The sequence below is a fragment of the Corvus cornix genome, chromosome 1 (assembly GCF_000738735.6).
Source record: "Corvus cornix cornix isolate S_Up_H32 chromosome 1, ASM73873v5, whole genome shotgun sequence".
Classification (NCBI taxonomy): domain Eukaryota; kingdom Metazoa; phylum Chordata; class Aves; order Passeriformes; family Corvidae; genus Corvus; species Corvus cornix.
Window position 1 is genome coordinate 48,980,457 of NC_046332.1, and position 22,560 is coordinate 49,003,016.

At 38.3% G+C, this 22,560-nt stretch overlaps 1 protein-coding gene across 10 annotated transcripts in view; it reads left to right on the forward strand.

Moving 5' to 3' along the window:
• FRY (FRY microtubule binding protein) overlaps positions 1 to 22,560 on the forward strand; it is a 198,884-nt gene that overhangs the window by 63,282 nt on the left and 113,042 nt on the right. For all 10 annotated transcript variants that reach the window (XM_010400303.4, XM_039566159.1, XM_039566166.1 and 7 more), the window contains exons 2-3: positions 3,406 to 3,605; positions 19,450 to 19,503. In XM_010400303.4, coding sequence (XP_010398605.3) covers positions 3,486 to 3,605; positions 19,450 to 19,503 — 174 coding nt within the window. In that variant the 5' untranslated portion in view covers positions 3,406 to 3,485. The remainder of the gene's footprint in view (positions 1 to 3,405; positions 3,606 to 19,449; positions 19,504 to 22,560) is intronic.

The following is a 22,560-nucleotide window of genomic DNA, read 5'->3' on the forward strand; positions in this document are numbered from 1 at the left end:
CATGCTAAAGATGCTTAAGTGGAGTTAACAGCTACAAAATGGTCTTTTAAAAAATTGAACTAAATCAATGTCATATGTCAGTCATTTCTTTAACTGCTGTAATTGCTGTAGTAATGATAGATGTTAACCCCCAGGATATGCTTTTTCTGTATTTGGGGAAAGGCTGTACAGTTCTATATTTCTGAGAAGAGCTAGAATAAAAATTTTTGATGCACTGGAAAATCTCACAGATAATTGCATTTCTCTGTTACAGTGTGCAAATAAGTGATTTTTCAGTTGGATGTCTGGGGAAAAAACCTAAATCCGCCTGCATCACAAACCTAACAGAATCATTGTTAAAAGGCTTCCTACTAACAATGACTATGTGGATTTAAATTCCAGTCTCGGAATCTTGGCTGAATGCCACAATGATTGAAGATTAGGGTGGCAGCTCCCAGGTAGCATCGCTAAGGTTTTTTTAAACTTAATTTCGCCAGGATGTGATGCGTACCTGATCTCACACACCGCCTGCGTGCCTGCCTGGCTCCCTTGAATCCCCCCTAGGTTTCGAGCTTAGTAGCCAGGTTTAAAGTAAAATTGCCGAAGGAACAGAAGGCAAGTTTGTGTTTGATTAGATTGCCGCAGATTCCTTCCCGGCCCCAGCGGCGGGCGGCCCGGGCCGGCAGTGTTGTGCTTGGCAGGGCCCGGCTGGCGAGCAGCCCGGCTGGCGAGCAGCCCGCCCGCCCAGCCCGGGCACGGCGCTCGGCGCGGAGCCTGGGAACGGCGCGGGGAGCTCGGCGCGGTGGCAGTGCGAAGGACGGGGCTTTCGCTGCACAAAGGACACAAATCCTTAAGAAAATTGGTTTCACTGCTCACCAAAAAATTTTCCTGACTGAGCATTTGGAGATCAAGCTGATTTCATGGGTAGATGTAAGCCAGTCAAAACCACACATTTGGCAAATATATTCCTCATTGTAAAAATATTGTCTGACTCCGTCCTAAAGCTATTTGTGGAGAGATTTCCATTGCCTAGTGTATTTGATAGTCCATAAAAATTTGCATCTGATCCTTTGCATCCCACTGTCTTCATGTTAAAATTTTAAGAGAGCCTAGGTGGTGACAGAAGAGCAGTAGCACTTAGACTGGTGGCTCTTTTTTCAGTACTTTGAAGTAGATTATTATTGAGAACAACAGCATATTTTTAGAACAAGTTTTGTGTAATATAAATGTAGGACTGTTTTATACACTTTGTTTTTTTGCAAAGAGTCATAATGCCAGGAAGATTCCATGATAATGCTTTTGCCCTCAAATATCAAGTGAAACTTTGCAGGAAACAAATCTAGCAGGAAACATCTGTCACAGTGGGAGAAGTGCTGCTGCTGTGCTGAAGAGTGATGCTGTACCTTTTCAGTCGGGGGTTATTTTCAAAGAAAAGTATAGATGTGTTACACTTGCAGAATAATAGCTACGTGAAGGGAAGCATTTCTATCTTCTATTATAGTCATATAGGAACTTCTAAACGGATTTTTCTAATGGAAAACATGTTCTCTTTTCTCCAGTGGATCCTTTTTTATTTTTCAGCATGTGATTTTGGGTTCTGATTCTGCCATATTTTAAATGCTCTGAAACCATAAAGTTTTTTCTTTTTCTTTTAATTTTTTTTTTTTTGTTCAACAATGAAGTGTTGATAGGAAAGGTCAAAAATCTCATTTCTTCTTAAAACGCTCATATGCCACTAATAATTGACAATTAATTTCAGTAAGAGTTGTAATTCTGTTCCTCAAAGCAAAAAGGCTATAGGTATTAGAAGTGAGGCAATTATCATTGTAGTTCATTCTTCTTTCTCTCTTTCTTTCTTTGCAACTTGGATGCGACATATAATGTAACGCTCTGGAGTGCAATGCTATGGGGAAGTGCTGCAATGGTTTTAGTTCACAATATTTCCATGGTTTGTATTGCATTAAAGCATCTCTGTCCCAATCACCAGTACTGCTCGTGGGCATTGCAACACTTGTGTTACATTCAGAGTGGATAATGGCTGGGCTTGCCAGTGTTACTTAATTTGCTACTTTTAAAGTCTCTGGCAAAACTAACAGAGAGACGGTGCTACTAGTACCTGCCTGAAAACCAAACATTACTTTTATTGCCAGTAAGAGCTGAGCCCTGGGGATTTTAGTTTGGAAATTTCATGTGTAATATGGTAACATTTGAAGTGCTTCAACTTATTTTTCCTTCCTTCACAAAAAAGCAGTAAGTAGAGCTCAGTCTAGCATACAATATCTTGATACTCATTATGCAGAATTCAATCACAGAGTAATTTACATTGGAAGGTATCCCTGGTGGATGATTAATCCAACCTCAGCTTGCTCACCAGCTAGGGAAGGTTTCTCAGGACCTTGTCTGGTCAAGTTTCAAGTGTCTCCAGCAATGGAGTTTCTCCTATATCTCTGGACAACATGTATCAGTGTTTGATCACCCCTTCACAGTGGATTTTCCATTTATCTAATTGAAATTTCCCACATTCAAAGTAGCATCTGTTGCCTCTTGTCCTGTCATCCTGTGCTCAAAGAAGAGTCTAGTTCCATGGCATCTTTGCTATACTCTGTTAGGTGGCTAAAAAGTGCAATAAGATTCTCTTCTCAAGGTTGAATCAGTCCAGCACTCTCAGCCTTTACTAATCTAGCAAGCCCCTGACCATCTTCATGGTCCTCTCTTGGCCTTGCTTCAGAATAGCAATGTCATTCTTGTATGGGAGAGCACAAAACTGAGCACAATGCACCAGGTGTAATCTCAAAAGTGCCAGATGGAACTGTAAGGTTTGGTACTTTCAGGAAAGCTAGCACATAATTAATATTTTTTGGCCACGGAAAACATTCCATGTCTGACTCTTCATGTAAGATTTATACTGGTAACATGTATATTGTTTTTTGAGTCATTCTTGACTGACCTGAAAATGAAGTACAGGAGAATAAGACCCTTTACAATTCACCACAGTCAAAAGACCAAACTCCTGACTTTTGCTAGCCTAAGCCAGTTTGAATAGGTATAAAGGATAAATTTTTGTTACTTGGCAACTGAGTTACAGGTCTGACCTGCATGCAAAAGATAAGAAATGAGGATGTTATTCAAACAGTGAGGTGTCAGCAAGTCTTACCATGTAAAAAAAAAGAAGATTGAATATGCACTGCATAGTAAACACCACTCAATTTTAATATAAAAGATTTCATCTTTGATTTCTTCTTCCAGTTAGATAATGTGTATTTTACCTATGGTACCGTGGAAGTTTTATTTATGTGTTGTGTATTTCTTTGATTAGCAGCTAGTCTCCAGTTTTGCTTTGACAGTGTAGTGGGCTGTTGAGGTGCTCTGTGAAAGTTAAAGCATGTTGAATTACCCAAAAATAAATGTGTCTTTTCTACATTTCAGCTTCTCCAGTTGGTAACGGATATATCAAGCCACCTGTCCCACCTGTTTCTGGTACACAGAGGGAAAAAGGACCTCCAGCCATGTTGCCCATCAGCATCGACCCAGACAGTAAACCAGGCGAATATGTCCTGAAGAGCTTGTTTGTTAACTTTACTACTCTGGCTGAACGCAAGATTCGCATCATCATGGCAGAACCTCTTGTGAGTAAAAAAAAACTCTGTGTATATATATATATATATATACTGTGCTTTGAATTTTATTTTAAAATCTGGCTTGCTTGCTGTGCAATGAAGACTATTTTGCTTGTAATCTGCGTTGGAGTTTGATAGTGTTTCCCAAACTGTAAGCTATGCTGCTATGGCAGTCAGAACGTTGTGGGAGAGCGCAGAGGTATGCGAGATATGCCAAAGGGGTTACATGAAAGGGAATTAATATTTAATTTCTGTTTGCAATATGGGCACATGTTAATGGGATTGAGAGACAGAAGGGGTGTCAGCCAGCATATATTTCACATCTGGGAGAGCAGTCACTGGAGTCAAAATAGATTAGAAAATGCTGAAATATCATAAAAGCAATATTTCTGAACATTACGGGTTTTCACCTAAAACATGAAAATGGCTACCACTGCTGGCTCCTCTTTCAGTTCTGACAGTTGTAGATTTCATAATTTTAAAAAGGGCTATAGCACCTATTTTCCAGATATGAAAAAGCATGCAGGATTTGAAAAAGGAGGTACATTACAAGGTCTTGCACAGAGGGAGAGCCATTGTTATTTGTATTTTAGGGAAATTTAACATGCAAGTATGTCTGTTACAATTTGTGTTATGTAACTGAACTTCCAGGACCCTGCTCATTTAACTTGAGACTGCATTTTATATACATTTTTGCTATTTTGATTAAGGAAGAATATTTCTATAACCTTTATTTTAGTTCTGATGAGTTAAAAAAACCCCAAGACCTAAAAATAACTAGAAATCTCTACTTCTGTACTATAAGGGAATTTTTATAAAATCTTAAAATGTTTTTGTTATGAAGTACAATGTAGAATATTTACTTCAGTTCCCCATTTTCAGGTCTGGATATTTTGAAGGGCAAAATTAAAGTTTTCTTTATTCTGATGGCATCTGTTTAGCTTTGATTTGTATTCAGAAGCATTTGATGCTTGGAAAGTCTTACCAGGCTTTCTTCTGAAACATTAGGTAGATGCAAGATGACGTAACTATCTTACATAATTTGGAAATAACACCAAAAAAAGCTAACAGTAAAGAACATTTTGACAAAAATCCAGTTTTTTTTCTTCTTTCATGAGTCCCCTCCAGATCACAAAAAGTAGAATAAATTGACAGTCATAGTGTAGGTCCTTTTAAAAACTAAAATACCAGCAGCTGTTTATTACCATCCAGTCTTCATGCAATGCACAGTGAACATCTTTAAAATTTTAAAACAAAATATGTATAACATTACTTGCAAAGATCAGGAAAACAACAAGAAGACCAGGACCGAGGATATAATTTCCTTGCAGCACCTTCGTTTCTCTTAAACATGAACCTCTGCATTTTCATATAAGACTTCAGGCGTGGATTTATTCCCATTTCACCTCGTGTTAAGATGATTTTGAGTTGCTGTGTGGTAATATGTTGGTTTTGTCACTTTGAGAAACTATTATTATCTGAATGTTGATCTTATTCTAGAGATTGTTCAATGGAGTTTTAGTTGGTAAATTCAATGTAGAACGTAAATATATGACAGGAGACTGGAATGCCACGTTTTTCTTGTTATCATTTCCAAAACGTATTTTTCACAGGGGTCTGACCATGAGACACTGACAATAATTCAATTACATACTCACATCTCATTAGTACTAATAAAACTTACAAATCATGGCATGCTGCTATTTGAGGTTGGCTGTGACCAATGAGTAAGGAGGATTCTGTAGACATTCAGTCAAAATGATCTTGAAATAATTGGGTTGTAATGAAAGAAGTAACAAGGGAAAATGACAAAAATTACTCTCAAGTAACAGCTAAGAATTTAAGTCTACCCTTTTTGTGAGGTAGCTGCTGGATGTTTAGCAGCTTTGTTCCCACATTTTACTCTACTGATTAGAATTGTGACCAGGAAGTCCCAGGGATTTGGGAGACAAAGTTTATAAATTGATGGTGAAAAGCTACCTTTTGGCCTTTTTTTCACAATAGGTAGTCAGATGGTGAGCTCTTTGAAGAGTCTGTTCTAATTAAACTCAAATGTACTTCAAAGAAAGTCAAACTTGTGAAGTGCTCAATACTGAGATATTTCTGCTTTGAATTCTCCGAGTCATTTCAAGATATGACAATTTAATTTTATAATGAGTGTCGAATACTTAAGGTATCTTTTAGAGAAGCTAAAATGATCTGTTTATAGTGTTGCCTTTTCATCTCTTTTATCACGAAGTCTAGCTTCCATTGAAGCTCTGAAGTTACTGTGGTTAAATTAAATACTTACTGATACCTTTTTTACCTCGATAATTCTTTTCATGCAGATATTTTGCCAGTTTATGCTTTCCAATTATCATTACTGATGTTTTTATGAATTTTTCTTTCCGTTTCCTTGGGTTCCATATGCCTGTGTGATATATCCATCTCTTTCTTTTGTGATGTACACAGAGCCTAAGTGTAAATTACAGTGTTCTGGCAACTATGTTGGAAAACCATGTTTGAGTCACACCATGAGTTGCAGATGCTAGAAAGGCAGTAGATATTTTTGCTATTTTCTAGGGCATCAGTGAAGGGCACAGCACCCATCCCCTCCTGCAGTCCCATGAAGTCTCATCTGGGATAGTGATATTCCAATGGCAGGGAAAGCAGAGGGCATCGCCACCTACTCCTCCTGCTGCCTTGGCTGGCTACCAAGTATCATTTGACATTTTGGTTACTGGATCTGGCAGTGATCATGACAAAAAACGCACTCCCCAGTTAATATATTTTCTAGCCATGAGTATAATGTCAACTATCCACTGCTAAGTCTTTAACAAGTTAAAATGGAAAACTTTTGTTTCCGGATTTGATATTTTTAAGCTTTGTCTGCAGAGTATTTTATTCAGAATTTCAGGTCAATTTTTCCCCCTTTTAGAATCTCAGATATATAAAAAACCAGTTCAATAATTATATTAAGTTCACAATCATGTGGCTAATTTTTAATGATTAACTACTGTACCCAGATTGTCAAATTATATTGATCCAAATTGAAAGTATTTGACAGCAGACTTAGATTGTCCAGTTTATAAAATTAAATTCCCATAAATTAAATGTAAGTAATTTCTTCTAGATAATCTCTAATTATTTCCTGCTTCTTTTCTGTAGATAATTGTTCTTATTTGTAACAAATATTAAGATTTTATTCCACAGACCTTTTTTCACAGCTGATTTAATTAATATTTAATTTTTATCATTTTATATTCTAAATATTCTCTGCTTTGCTTCACTTACAAACACAATCTGATATGTTATTACTGCTGATTTTTTTCAAGCAGTGATGTCCTTGAAATAAAGCTAGAAAGAAGAAGCCAAGGAACTATTTTTGCGAGTTCAAATGAAAGAATATGTCTCATAGCTCTGGAAGGAGAAATCCCAGAAAACAGTTTCCTTTTTAGGACTGTTGATTATCACTTTGGGTAATAATTCATCCTGTGCATACAGAGCAGGCTAATCTTTAAATACGGCTTTCAGCAGTACTTACACACAGCTGTAGACATTGATAAAACATAGGGAGCTACAGGCATTGACAGTTGTTAATGGTTAATTTAGCTGTTGGTAAACTTTCATTATGCTTTTCTCCTGCAAGCATCTTCTTTTACTGAGCTTGTCTAAATTCAGTATCTCTCTGAATACTGAACTCAAGAAGAGAATTTACTCATTATAGGATTGGGACTATAAGCACATTCATGTATTCTGCATGCAACTTTTCCCTTTTATTAGGCAGGTTTCATCTCACCATTAGAAAAAAACCCTGAAAGGAGTGATGTGGTTGATACTAGTGTATTTATTACTTCCATTTCATTAGAAGCTTGAAGATATTAAAATAGAGGTCTATTTCAAAACTGGGCTAGTGATAACAGCCAAGCAGATGGTTAGGAAGACTTGGAAAAAAAAGGAAAGAATAATGCAAATTGCAGAGACTGACCAACCAACACATATAATGGCACTGGTTTCTGATTAGCTTCAGTCTAGGCTTCACTTTCTCTAGGCAAGTCAAGAATATGCTGAGAAAAGACTTGGGTATAAAAGGAAGTTGGTTTTTTGTTTTTTGAGGATTGGGCTGTGATAACTGGTAAGATTTATGTAGGCTGTGGTAATACCAAGCAGTCCTATCCCACAGCTGTAATGTAGAATTTTCTGGTTTACATGGACTAAAACTCCAGCTGCATCACACAAGGTGACAACTCCTTAGTTGTCACCTCTAACTGGACACATTACTGTTACACATATTTTACATTTGAAGTCCTCATTAATAGTTTGGCATGCACAGGGACTTTGGACCCATGTTTGTTCACAGATAGTAGTCACTGTAAAGAACAAGTAATTTCCTGGAAAAGAGGAAAGGCAAGCTGCCCTGCTCTGTTCTAGCTGTTCACTCAGTATATGTATGCCCAGAAAAATGGAAAATAACACAACTTTATTTGAATACCTTTATATTGAAAATTTTGTTCTCTTTTCTCATACAAAAACTGTCTCCATAGAACCTTTCTCTTTAAATGCTACAAACATACCAGCTTCCCATTGTCATCTGTCCCTATCCACCTCTGTGTCACTGAAGGAGTATTCCACTGATCATTAATCTAATTCTTCTATTCCACAAGTGTTTGTGCTAGTCAAAATTTTGTAAATCATGTGGCAGTCCATCCCAGCTCTCAGGACCTCATAGTTCTTAATACCATAACTCTGTATCTAATGTCTCATAATTCTTTATTTCTACTGTATTATTTATTTAGCATTGAAATGGTAGAAATAAATATTATCATAGTAGTTTTTTTAGGCCTAGTTGTGACAAATAATGTAAGTCATTAAAATAATTATTCTTAATTATTCTTTCAGTAGTTGTCTCTGAAGTACTTAAGATGCTTCTTTAAGAAATTCTGCTCCACTTTATTTTACTGTGCTGAGGACTGTTCTCTCACCTCCTCATAAGAAAGTGAAAGCATCTCCACAACATCTTACTTTAACTACTCAATATGTAACCTGAACATTTATGATGATCCTTTCAGTGTATGGAACCCCACGAATCTGTTACAGTGGATGTGTTAAGTGGGTTGTTGAATGTGCAAATCTATGTCAGTCAGTCATGGGACAGTCTGGAGGACCAAGAACAGTCATTCACCTCAGGAGAGGATCTGTCTCCTAGTGCTCCCAGAAAGTATCAGCTCAGCAGAGTTCTTTTCCTGCAAGTTGCTGACTGGGTCCTGGGCCAACTTTTTAGACTAGTAGTTAGTCTAGTATTTTATTCAACTTCTAGCCACATCTGAGGACTTCTTGTTGCCCAGAGAAGTTGTAAGTGCCCAATCCCTGGAAGTATTCAAGACCAAAATAGAGCAATCTGATCTAGTGGAAGGTCCCCCTGCCCATGGCAGGGGGGTTTGAGTTCCATGATCTTTAAGGTCCTTCCAACCCAAACCATTCTGTGATTCTATGATTCTAAGTTTAATTTCTATATGGATTGTTCCCTTGGTTCTGTTTCCTTTTACTCAGACTTCCCAGCAGGTAACTTCTCCATTTCAAGATATCGATTAAGAAGAACAATGGTCTCAATCATTACTCTTTCTTCCTTCACTAATAAACTTTCCTTGGGAGTTCACTGGCTTTCCAAGTATAGTCCAGTCCACCAGTGATAATGAAGCCCAGGCTGCACCAGATCAGTGTGTTCTTTTCCCCAGCAGAAAGGAAGGGCAGCTAAGCCTGGGAGATCTCTTCTATGAAATAAGCAAGCTCTACTCAAGAGCTCAAAGGATGTAAAGGCAGAAAATGACAGGAAAGATTGGCCTTTTGTACTAAAGATGGAGAGCAATGAAATATAACAAAGACAAGTCCAATGGCATAACGATCCTTCACTTCCACTTACCACCTCAGATATAAGAATATCCTTCTCCAGTTATCTCAGTTATGTATCTCAGGCTGAGACATGTAGCAGAAGCCAGGCACTGAACAATATAGAGCTAGGGTGGGTAATCTTGAACCTTGGGACAATTATCTTCCAGAAAGACCTAGAAAGGTTTGTGTGATTGAAGCAGTGGCCATAGACCAGATACCTTCTGTGTAGTTCACGGGGACATCGTAGAACTGAAACACAGAAGTTGAGGGAAAAGAGTATGAAATATGCAGCTGGGAAAAAAAGAATTAGAGGAAGATACAAATGTAGGGTTTCAGAAGTAATCATAGGGAGTGCAGGAGAGCAGAAAAAGGATATAGCATGGTCTGATTCCAACATCCATATGAGACTGAGGGAAAAACTTCATGCCATTTTAGCAAGTCAAGAAGGAAACGGACACATCTTTGCCTGGACACTGGCATTGTCATTTGCACTTAGAAACAGGTCCATAAAAACACTCACACATTTCGGAGTCTGGCAGTGTCAACAGGCACTTTCTCAGTGCTCTAAGGGTTTCCATGGCTGAGTGTGTGGGCAGAATGCTGTTTGAGACATGAGCAGAGCTCATTCCAGTGGCAAGACTCTCCAGGATGCTCGCTGTCCCTCGGCCCCATTACTGCATGGATACAGTTGGAGGATAGTCAATGGTGCATACAATGGTTCCAATCACTGAGAGAATTTAACATTGCAAGACAGATTCAGTCCAACACCACTTGGCTGTCACACTACATCTCATGTTGGCCAATGCTTGCAAATGTAGCAGAGAACCTACCACATGCCCTTAATCATTTTTGTGTCATTTAGGGATATTGGTTATTACCACTCTCCAGAAAATGAAAGTCCTACTATAGTCATTTCAGGCCAGTCTTATCACTGGTCTGTCACCATGAAGGCCAGAAGAAAATCAAGTATACACTTCAGTAGCATTCTTGCCAGATAAGTAGCAATTCAATAAAGAGGTATCTTCCCATAGCTTCACAACAGCTTCATCCTTTGCATGCTTTCAGAGTCACATTTGAAGTCAATGAGGTCCTGCTTAATTTATGTGCTCTTTTCTGGGCCTGAAGCTGGCATGGCACAGTTTATACATCAGACAGCTTGAATTATACCATATTTGGCCTTTTATTTCTGGTGGCATGACAAATACGAGAAAACTTGAAATACTTCACGTAACTACCTTCCCAAATTGGAAATCCACCCAATACGGTCTTGTTTCACTAGCTGGGCATGCAGTACATGTGGAAGCTATGGCTTTTAGGGCCAACATACTTGTAGCAAGAGAACAGTAAAGGCTGATGTTAGCTCTGCAAGTGCACCTGGCATCCTCCTTGAAAGTCTGTCAAATCAGTACCAGTAACCAGGAAAAAAGGCTTCACATCAAATCAACTGGGGACACATTTCATATGGTACAGTTACAGCCTTTGAAATAAACACATAACCAAGAAAGTCTCAAGTAAAGGAATTTTAAAGGAAACTACTGGCAGTAGTTCTCAAGTTCACTTTAAAAATGCACTTTCCTCATCTCTTGTTCTGTTCTGTGAAAACAGGTGCACAGCTGGTGACAGTAAGTATCTGCCTGATGTTGCAGCAGCAGTGGACATCAGACAGCAGACCATGGCCAGAGTCATTCACTGTCCTTTATTACCCCCAGCTCTCTGCATCTAGAGAGGTGTGGTTCCAGTTTACAGAGATCTCTGCTGTGCCTGGAGCAGCCCTGCAATTACAACTCTAGATTTATTCAAATGACCAGTAAGAGCTTCCTATAGGCTTTATTAAATTAGGTCACGTTATTCTGAGTGGGTAGCCAGTGGTCAGGGCCCTAAGGGCACTAATAAGCCTTAATGGCCTCCTCTGAGTCTCATCCACACCTGTCCATAGGCCAAGACTCATTCCCAGGTTTTGGAGCCATTAGTCCCTGCCACAACAGGGCTAGTCTTCTGCTCCCAACAGCCCTGCCCCCTCTCCATGGGCCTTGCCGAGCCAGGTCCACCCATATAAAATACATTAAAAGAAGGAACCTCATCCACTGCTTGGAGCACAGAGGTCCTCTACATCCTCGTAGCACTGCTCTTACCATGAGCAGGAAGTTTGACTGAGGACAGTGCTCTCAAATAACTCAGGCAACCTGTTGAGCTCAGGAGGAAAGCTGTGCTTTCCCGATTCTCAGCAGGAAAGAATAGCTTCCTGCATTTTTCTACCATGTATCTCCTTCTTGCTCAGAAGAAATAGCTTTGCTCATCATAAATCAGTTGGTGTAAAACTCTTTGCATATAGGACTGAGGTGTCAGTTAAATTTCCATTTGGGAAATAAAGATGTACCCAATGATCAGGATACATCAAGGACAGGGAAGTGCATTCTCTCAGCCTCTTCACCAGCTCTCAAATTAGTGTTAGAGATGAAAGAGAGGGAACAGCCCTATTCAGGTTACTCACTTTTGACTGCAGTGACTTTTTCTCCTAAATCTGTTTAATTCACCAGTATCTTTCAGTGTTTCTATTTCACAGCAGTCTGCTGTCACAAAAGCCTCTTCATATAAATAATTTCTGTATGCATACCTTTGTATTACTCATTTTAAAAATATATATGGGCTGATGAGCATCACATAGCTGAAAATCTTAATAAACGGTTGAAACAAGACCCTGAATAGCAGTTTCATGCAAAGGTCTTAACATAGACTTGGAAGTCTAGATCTCCATCATGTGTTGTTCTTATTGTTACATGGAAATCACTCTATCAAATATTTTTTTAGAGCATCATGCTTATTCCAGCAGGCTCATAAGTGAAAGATCTTGGATTCTCATACTGCATCCTATGACACCACTCTGGACTGAGGCCTTATACCTTCCCTGCCCTAGCTCCAATCAACAAAATTTTATCTTCTTATATGGGATTTTTTAGGTTAGAATCACACAATCTAGTAACACAAGTCTGTGATGGAATTATGGTATCAACATTAAGTGCCCACACTTTGTCTCCAGGTGTTCTTTTTAAATTTATCGTACTTACAGGTTGCAAAATCTACCTCTTTTTCTTTACACTGTAGTATTGGAATAAATAAAATCAGGGAAAACCAAGGGATAGAGTTATAATACTATCCAGGAGGACCCTACCAGACAGAGGATTTTGATGTGTTCATTAAGTTACAATTTTGAAAAGGCATTCCTGTTAAAACAAAGCTCTGAAAACAAACAGCCAACAAAATTTGCTTTCTCACTTGGGCTAGATTGTACCTCAAATCTCAGTAAAGTTATCCTTAGTACTCTTTTCAACTTACAGCTTTCACAAAAGCATGTCTTTAAAATATTTCTTTCAGAACTGGTCCAGTAGCAGCTATCAGCTTTTTTGGGCCTAAAATATGGTAGTAAAAAAACCGTTTTACTTCCTGCCTACAATAAAGCATCTTACTTTGCAATGGAAAACAGAAATGCTGAGAGCAGTAGGTTTGTTGTTAGGATTTGTTGGGGTTTTTTTGTTGGGGTTGTTGTTTTGTGGGGTTGGTTTGGTTTGTTTGTTTGTTGGTTTTTTTGTTTGCTTTGGTTTGGTTTTTGGTTTTTTTTTTCTGTTACCTGTATATCTGTAACAGCATTTAACCTTTGTTTAAAGTTTGCAACTGTTTATTGTCAACACTGAGTTGAGGGAATATCTGGGAATTTTTGTACTGTTCAGGTAAGAATGTTAAAATTCTTGAGTCATTTGCTAAAGGCTAGTGAAAGAAAATTGGTTTTGTTTGTTGGGAGTTGTTTTGGGTTTTTTTACGTTCTATATTATCTTGGGAAGCTAGCAGTGCTAATTTTTGTGCTGCGCATCCAATAGCAATCTCTAGTTCAGTGGGTTTGCTTCTCTCTTCAAGATGCTTGAAATTTATTTCTGTAGAGTATTACTTCTGAAAATCAATTTGGTATTTTTTTGGCCTATTTGGCCATTTTTTTCTGACATATCAGTTACTTCAGACTAAACACTCATATGACTAAAATTTCTGTGTCCACGTTTTAGTTTTCTTGGTAGACAACCTAGCTAAAAGATGCCTTTTGCAGAGAATGTGGTAATCAGACAAAAATTAGTCTGCAGTACTGATATGATGACATAGTCTACCATCGAATCAGAGTAGTGCATGACAAGGATGCCGAAGAGCCAGAGCCAGGGAGTGAAAACCTGTATTTGAAGCTGAACTGATGTTTTCCTGCATTTTTGTGTTCAGCAGTACTGGGCACATCCTTTTCCACATGAATAACGCAGAAGAGCTGTTACAAAAAAACCTGAAGCAATTACATGAAGGAAATAGACTCAGTAATACTGAGCTTGCCTTTTAAACATGCACCTTTCATTATTTTTGTGCATTAACTGTAATGACAAGTAGGTTTTTGACCTGAGCTTGTTAAATAAATTCTTTTTCAGAGATGTAGCATATTTTTACATGTATTTCATGGCCCCTTGAAATACGCTTATTTCTACCATATGAAGTACCATGTACAATTAGCATTGCTTTTTTACTCAATTTTCAACAGTTAAATGAAGTCCATCACAGTTTTTGTTAACGTTTTGTGTATCTGTAACTTTGTCTTACGCTAAGTTGTGGTGTTTCCTTGAAGCTGTATCATCGTATCTTTTTTATTATGTTTGCCTTTGGAATTTTCAGTTGCTTTATGCTTAGAATTTCAAAGGTTAATAAGGGAAATCTCCTTTTCTGCTTATTTTACTCTCTGTGTACCGTGGTCACTGACACAGTTTCTTACAAGAAGTGTCTAGCAGCTAATTGATCCTAAGAGAAGTCAAAGATTCTGCTGTCATCCACTGAAGAGGCAGTTTATGTGTTTATGCATGAGGACCTGCTGACTTGCAAAGAATGGTTAATGAAAACAGGACACTAATTTGCTTGTTTCATAGAACTTGCAGGTGGGAGACATTTGGGAGACTATCAGAGTAAACAGATTATCCTTTTCAGTCAAAAAGCTTGGCTGTCTTAATTGCTTGGGTATAAATTAACTAGACTCCTTGGGGTGGTGGTGGGAATTTCCAAATAGTAAAAAGGTATATAAGAGTCAAAAAAGAGACAAAAATTACTTCCTGAGAAGTTCAGAGCTGTTTTCAGTAGAAGAGCTTTTTTTTTTTTTTGTGGGATCACAGACTGTTCCATGTCTGTTTTTGAAAGGGCCAAATGGAAGTAAATACTCCAAGTTCAGGTTCATGGACCTGCTCAGTGCAGGATCAGCACAGATCCATTCTGGGAGGGAGGAGGCAGGAGCACACAGCTGGAGTGGAGAACATGGGTTACGTATCACATGAGCGCAGGATTGACAGCGATGGTTTTCCTGGTTTTGTATGTACAAAATAATCAGTGGCTAAAAAAAAAAATTTGTTTTGGAGCCTGTTTTGGAGCAGACCTTTTCCTACAAACACCAATTCTCTCTCCTGCTGAAAAGTATGTAGGACAGAGATGTTCATTAGAGGGAGAGGGGGCTGATAGGGTGATCCATCATAAGATGAAAGAACTACACTTGGGGATTTTTGGGCTCTAAAGATTGTGCTTACATGCATTTTACATATATTGTAGCTGCAGTAGCTGAATGTGGTCTACATCTACTCCATTTTACATGAAAAGGTCCATTCTTCTTTCTGTTTGGTGAGTCTTCCACTCCAGCAGAGCACTCAGTAGAGTATTTCTGGCTGCTTTTTGGTGTGCAGTGCAAAATTTAAAATTTGTGTAAAAATATCCTTTCACCACACTTTTAAGGGAAAAAGAAAAAAAAGGGGGGTTATCTCAGTCAGTAATACAGTAGCCTGTCACTGTTCAGTAGGAAAAACAGGCCTAATGGTTACTGGCATTAGAAATAGCTTTAAGGGGCATTATATATCATTATAACATGGTGACATAGTGAAGCTTAATAGGCACTACAACATCCTTTTGTTTTTATGTTTCCCTGAACACTCAGTTCTGTGACAGGTGGCTATTCCTGTGTAAATTTACCCAATTATATTTGTGTAGCAGCCCTGAAAAAGTCTTAATATATTAACCATTAAAAGTCACTGTCAGTCTTTGAAGAAATGTTCTAGTGTGCCTGTGTGAATAGGGGGTTTGAATGATATGTTGTTTTTTAGGTAATTTATAAATATTATATTTAGTTGATGCATGCAAATAAGATAAAATATGCATTTGCCATTGCATAGTTAACATATTCTGTTTTATTATATTCTATTTATGTTTTCCCCAGAGCAATGAGAGAGAGGAAGGAAGTTAAGTTTTAGTTGAGCATTTTGTTTTGTAGGCATTGGCGACACAAAACATTTAGCTGGTTTTATTGAAAAACAATAGTTTCAAATATTAAATTGTCTTTACTGCTTATCTCTAACGTGTTTATATCACAGGAGTTTCCAGTGTGAACAAATACGGAGTACGCAACTGAAGGCAGCACTTCAAACAAGAAATAAGGATGTTTAGCTTAGTGATTAAAAATGGAAATGTTACTACTGAGAATCTATTCTTCTGAAATTTTCTAATGATTTTTGATAGTTCAGTAAGCTGTGGACCCTTCCATATTAATCAAAATTTTCTTTATTCATATTTTGGTTTTGGCTCCAAATTCAGCCTACCTATTCATCTAAGATTTGGAAGACATTTCTGTAGAATGTAGTATATCAACAGAGACTCAAATAAGTCAGCTTGTAATATAAAAAGGCCTCTTTGCCATTCCTGAGTTGAGTGGGCAAGAAAATAAAGTGAACTGGTACTGTGAGGCTAGAAAGCAGTTTTAGGATTTTTTGAAAACTAATTAAGTGTACCTCCAGGGTAAGTAGACTACTACAGAATCTATTGTCCAGAGACAGTTTCATATTATTATGCATTTTAACCTTTCTTTGCAAGTCCTGAACGTGTGGTATGCAGTGAAGACACCTACCATGAGTATAAATATATTTTATATAGTATCTGCCATAGCAACAATGTAGCATAAAATGACATGGTAAGATTTGTAAGGCTGTTAGAACTAAGTGAATAGAATAGGCAAGTTGTTTATAGTAGATGAAATTATTTATTGCATAAAGAAAAAATGCTGTTTTCAAAGGACAGTTGAAGTACCTGCATGTAACTGAGCTGCCTTTGAATTTACTCAGTAATGTCTCCCTGACATGGTCTGTTGTTACTCTTATCATGCAAGTAGTCATCCTTTTCTATTTAAGGAGTGCTTAGGCAACAAAACCCCACATTTTTATCTGGCCCCTCATCTTTATTCAGTTCTTTATCTATTCAGCACTCTAGCATTAGTAATTAGTAGTAATAACTTCAACACTGGGTTCTCTCAAACCTCCAAGCCCCACGTACAATCTTGTATGGCTGTTGCCACTCACTTCAGGGGTTCAGTGAGTGCCTCTGGTGTGGGCACCCCACTGCCAGAACTGGAAGGGTGTGTGCAAAGATTTTTGTCTCCATGGGGTCTGGTTGGCTCCTGACACCGTGGCTGCAAGCAGCACAAGTGGCAGCACCGTCCTTGGAAAGAGTCAAGGAAGAAGCAGCAGCAGCAACTCAAACAGGGGCATGACGAAGAGGCAGAGACAGCTGCAGCAGCAGCTGTTGCCTGGCAAGAGTAGGAGGGGAAAGGAACAGCGGGAACAGCAGTAGGTGCAGGATGGGATGAAGGGAGGAAAAAGGCCTCAGCTGGAGCCCTAAACCGGAGACACTGAGAAGTTATGGCAGCAGAAGCCTTCCTGGCTCTTGCCAGTTCTCCATCCAGGCTGCCTTCTGCTGTGACCAGGGCTGCTGCGTGGCCTGTGAATGGTTTCTTTAGGTCAATGCACCATGGCTGGGGAAGCCCTGGTGTAGAGCCCATACATGGGCAAGCAATGGCTTGTATTGCCTTGTTAAAATGGAGGCATCTTCATTAACTCAGGGGTGCATCCCCTGGGGAATGTCATCATCAGAAACGGAAGTATCTGGGGGGTGTGTGTGCTTCCACAGATAGGTTACAGGTGATGAGGACATTTTCAGGATTGCAGTTCCTGGCTTGGGTTCCCAGAGCATGGTTTGTGTTGTTTAATTGTGTCCCCCTCAGAGAAAGCATGTGATGAGGAATCCCACACCTTATTTCAGCCTGAAACTCTACTCTCTGAAAGCCAAGTATTGCAGTGTTGGTCATGGAAACACAAAGCTTCTGCTTGCTGAAGCCGTTTTTGTTGAAACAGACCTTAAGAAGTTTCTCTGTGGTAACACAAGTCTTCTGTAACAGAATCAGAAATTTCATAATTAAAAAATACGTGGGAGGCGTTGATTTTTTTTTCCTAAACTGCAGTAATTCTTAATATGCTGATTTGTCCAGGACCCATGAAAACTTAAGAGTCCTTTTCCTTTTAAATAAGTTGAACACTGCTTTTGAAAGTTTATCTGCTGTCCTTTTCAGTGAGCAGCAATAGACACAAGAAGTATTGTCCTCCTGTGAGACACAACTAGGCAGGGTAGCACCGAGTTACTGATTGAGGAGGAGGAGGACTGTGGGTGGGGTAGCGTCCTGTGTTTTTCTCAGGGTTACAAGGTTTTACTGCAGATGTTCATCACCAACAATCTGTCATAAAGTTGTAATTAATAGCTGTTGTGCCCGTAATGTAACCTGGAGGAGTCACTTTAGATATTTGAGAAAACAATGAAAAATATTGATGGCTGTTCTGGGTAAATCAGTGACTCAGTAGAAAACATTTTGTTGATTTTTGTATTTGGTAGGTAGTCAGGGGATACTGCAGTCACCCCACAGTTGGCCTCCTTGCCAGCTGGCATTACAAGTGTATCAGCATAATTAATTTCAAAATCAGTCAGCAGATTATACTGGGCAACATTTGCTTCTGAAAAAAAACATTGAATAATAAAAATCTTTGGTCCAACTCAAGTCTCTCCATTTCCTTATCTCATCAGCTTTACAGATTTCTTTATTTTGTATCTAATATCCCCTGGCAGTGATGGTATTTTGCCTGCTACATTAACAGATGCTGATGAGTGTAATAGTTTGTTGAAACCTGAACACAAAATCTCTTTCTGAGCTGGTGGGAGAGCCCCAGTCTTGCAGCTGTAGGAGAAGAAAGATTCATGATTTATAGAAGAATAAGGCACTGGCACATTGCAAACACCAGAAACAGTAGTGTAATTCACAGCAGAATTGTGATGGTGACAAGTGACGTGTTTTTCAGACTGTCATCTGCCCTCATGTATTGTTTATTTTCATTGTGGTTTAGGAGATTCATGTTTAGTATGCTATTGCATGCATCTAGAATATTAGCCTGTGTACTTCTCCATGTCTCAGTAGTCCAGCCTGCTTGACAAAGAAGCCATGCAGGTGAATGGATGTTCACACATGGTTATTCTTTCTGGCTTGGGCAGTTCTCCTTGGCTTTAGCAGTTACTCTGAGAATATGGCCTGAAAATTTGCTTCCATTCCAAAAACACATTTTTTAATTTTTTAGTAATAATTTTCCCCACAACTGTCTTCCTTAAAAATGAACTCTATGGTCTTTGATTCTTCTAAGATCACCTTTCTTTCAGTATGCCCTGCATGATGCATTGTATCTATGGACGTTTGCATTGCCTGTAGTTTTATAACAAGAAGGTACATCATGTAACTAAATAGAACCCCTTGATTATCTATTAGAGGAAATACTGGGTGCTTTTTAGGATGTTGAAAGAATTTATCATCAGTGTGAGCACCAGCTCAAATGTAATGAATGGTCAATCCTTTTCTTTTGTGAAAAGACACCAATGTCACTAAAGACACTCTGTCAGTATTGGCTGATACATATGGGGAGGCCTCCTTTGCATATGAAACAAATATCCTGCTATCTCCAGCATCAGATCAGAAGGCACATTATGTGAGTAAATAATCTAACAGAAAAATGATAGTAGAGTACAATGGTATTGATCTTAAGTAATACATATTTAATATGTTTTCTTTTAGGAGAAGCCACTGACCAAATCTCTGCAACGAGGAGAAGATCCCCAGTTTGATCAAGTAAGACACTTGAAATGACATTATTTCCATTCCTCAGGCTAAAAGAGGAGTGCATTAGAAGGCATTCTAGTGTCCTTGTACTAGTTGCATACTGCAAAAATTGAATTTCTCAGTGTACTTGGATAGAATGATAAGTGCTTGCCAAACCGTTCTTGGGTTTAAGTGGGAAGAATTTTTCCTGTTTTCAAACTCAGTATTTTTCTACCATAGAACTTGTTACTTTTTGTATACTATTAGGCACATGTATTATTTCTTGTCTGTTTCCCCTTATGAAGATTTTGAAACAAAATTTGTATCTTTTCAAAATATGTGGGTTTTGAAACAGGTGTGTGGCCCCCAGTCTTTCTTTTATCATTAATATGAGGGCCTATAGAATCATGTTCATTGCCATCAGTCTAGTTTGTCTCTGTAGCTGTGACTCAGCATGACTTACATGTGTGCTGCGCTTCAAATAGGCTGAGCCAGCCTGTTGTGTTTAAAATTAAGTATAAGTTCAATTGTCAGTATAAATGCCTGTATATGACAAGGTAGGTAATTATTAGAAAAATGGTGGGCAGGGAAGAAGTATTAAAAATTAAGTAGAATTTATATAATTGGTTAGATTTCATTTAGTAGAATGAAATTGTAATTAATAAAATGAAATTTATATCTGGCATTAAATTAAGACATTTATTATGTGTGGGAAATAGAACAAGTATAAAAATAAAACCAACAGCAATACACACACTTCCAATTGATTATATAAAGCAATTTATTTTTGTTAGCAGTCTTTCTTTTTGTCAGCAACATCTAGAATTACCTATTTTGAAATAAAGGAAGATGGGTTCTAAAGAGTTTAAGTTACATAAAGGATGCCAAAACTGGCAAATCTCACTCCCCACAAAGAGGAATGATGAACTCTAGGTGTGCCATTGCTGTCACCGTTGCTACTGACTCCTTATCTGCCCACACCACTGTGCTGCCAGCAGGGCCAGAAACAGGACAGAAAGACAGAGCAGAAGTAGCAGAAAAGGTAACAATTCCAAAAGCAGCTGTCGCTAATGCCATAAGCTGCAGGTACCATATTGATTGACTTTGGGAGAGGAGACAGATATAAAGTACAATTTTAGAACCTCAGATGAATATTTATTGAGTTTTCTGGGACATTTCACCAGAAGTAAAGATGCCTTGTGAGACTCCACTGGCATTCACTACGACTCACTTTATAATTTTAGCTTGACAAAGTGACACACTCTAGATTGTTCTGTATCTGCTTTTTGGGGAGAGATAGCCTGCTTGGAGGGCTGCTCAGAGCAGCAGGTGAACAGAGGAGATGAGACTTCTGCTTCATACTTGGGAGCTCCCTGTCCACCTCACTGACCGCAGAGACCCTGCGGGCAAACCAGCCACTGTAGGCTAAAGGAGGTTGCTTTCTCAGTACTCCCCACCTGCCTCATGAAATTCCTTGTGGTATTCTGGCCTTAATTTTATATACATTTTTTTTTTCCTTCCTGTGGGAAGAGTGTTACACTCAAACAGGAAAGTAAAACAAATTAAGCCACGCAGATGCAAACCTTGTGATACTGTTCCTGCAGTGTATTAAACAAACACATAGTGGGTGGCTGTGATTTGATTAAATATTTATGGTTAAGCAAATTGTGGCCCTTTAAAAGGAGGAATTGGAAGACTGATGCTTCTCCTAGTTATTGGTAAGTAGACAGAAAATTGAGTAATTAAGTCAAGATCATTTAATGAGAACAGCAAATGCTTGCTAGAGTGAAACAACTGTGTGTTTACTGCTGTAGCAAGATGCAGACCAAACACCAAGGTAGATTTTGTTATAGATAGCATTCATATATCTTTCTATCCACATGTCTGAAGTCCTACCTATGTGCAGAGTTGATAGGAAAGTACAGCGGTGAGATTGTCTTAGACATCTTACCCGAAAACCTTGCTTTCAGTTGCTTGAAATTTTCAAAACAAACTATTTAAGCTGAAATTTTCAGAATTATATGTCAGCCTCAGGCCAGGTTGCTGGCGATATTTCCCTTTCCAGATTTCACATTGTTTTTTGCTTAAATAGCACTGTCATTTTGAGATGTTCTGGTGCTCCTGGTATTGATGTAGGCCTGTGAAAAGCAGATGGGACCTGAACCTGGCTTACAGGCCCATTTCAAGAATATGGTTCATACTTACCCAAATTAGTTTAGTTTGGCTAAATCCATACAATCATAGAATGGTTTTAATTGTATTCAAATAGTTTGCATTCAAAATTTTGTAGTGCACAATAGAGATTTGATAGAACTGAGCTAGAGTAGAGCCAGAAAGAGCAAAAAGTCTTTCTTTACTAGGCATGTTTTAGTCAGTGGATTATGTGAGTACATTGCATTTTATAGCTGTTTTTCAAATGATAACATGTGAGAATTATAAAGTTGTCATGAAAGTATGGATAATAAAATGAAGGTGTGGCCTGCCTGGAAAACTCTGAAGATCATGATATGGCATGATACCAAAACCCAAGTAAGAAGGCATGTGCTTTTAAGTAAAACAGTTCAAGTTTTATTTTTGAAGTTAACTCGAGTATTTAAAGAGTCTATGGGATGCAGGAAGACCAGGTTGGTAATCCCTTACTTCCCCTTTCCAGTTAAGGTGCAGAAAGCTTTGGTGTTTATTTCTGAAACCCATAAAATCATCTAGCAAAAACAAAAAAGGCCAGCCATGACATTCCTGACATTTTTACTACAGAAATGAAAGGGGAAAAGAGGGACAATCTCCATGAACAAACTTCTTCAAGGAGTGTCTAATAATTTTTATTTTCAGTTTTAGGGCATATAAAGTGACAGACTGTCAGAGGAACCTAATTTTCTTTTTTTGACATTATCAAAATTATCTCTATTCAATTTGAGTGAAATTGATAGGTAATACTGAAGTGAGTAGGTCACTAGTCACTTTAAAATATCTGAGCTCAATCTTCTAATGGTAAATTAAAAAGCAACAAAAATAAGGCATGACCTGATTTTAAATTTGCTTTTTGCAAGTCAGTTTCAGGGGTGGAAAAAACAGCCCAAAAAGTAACTT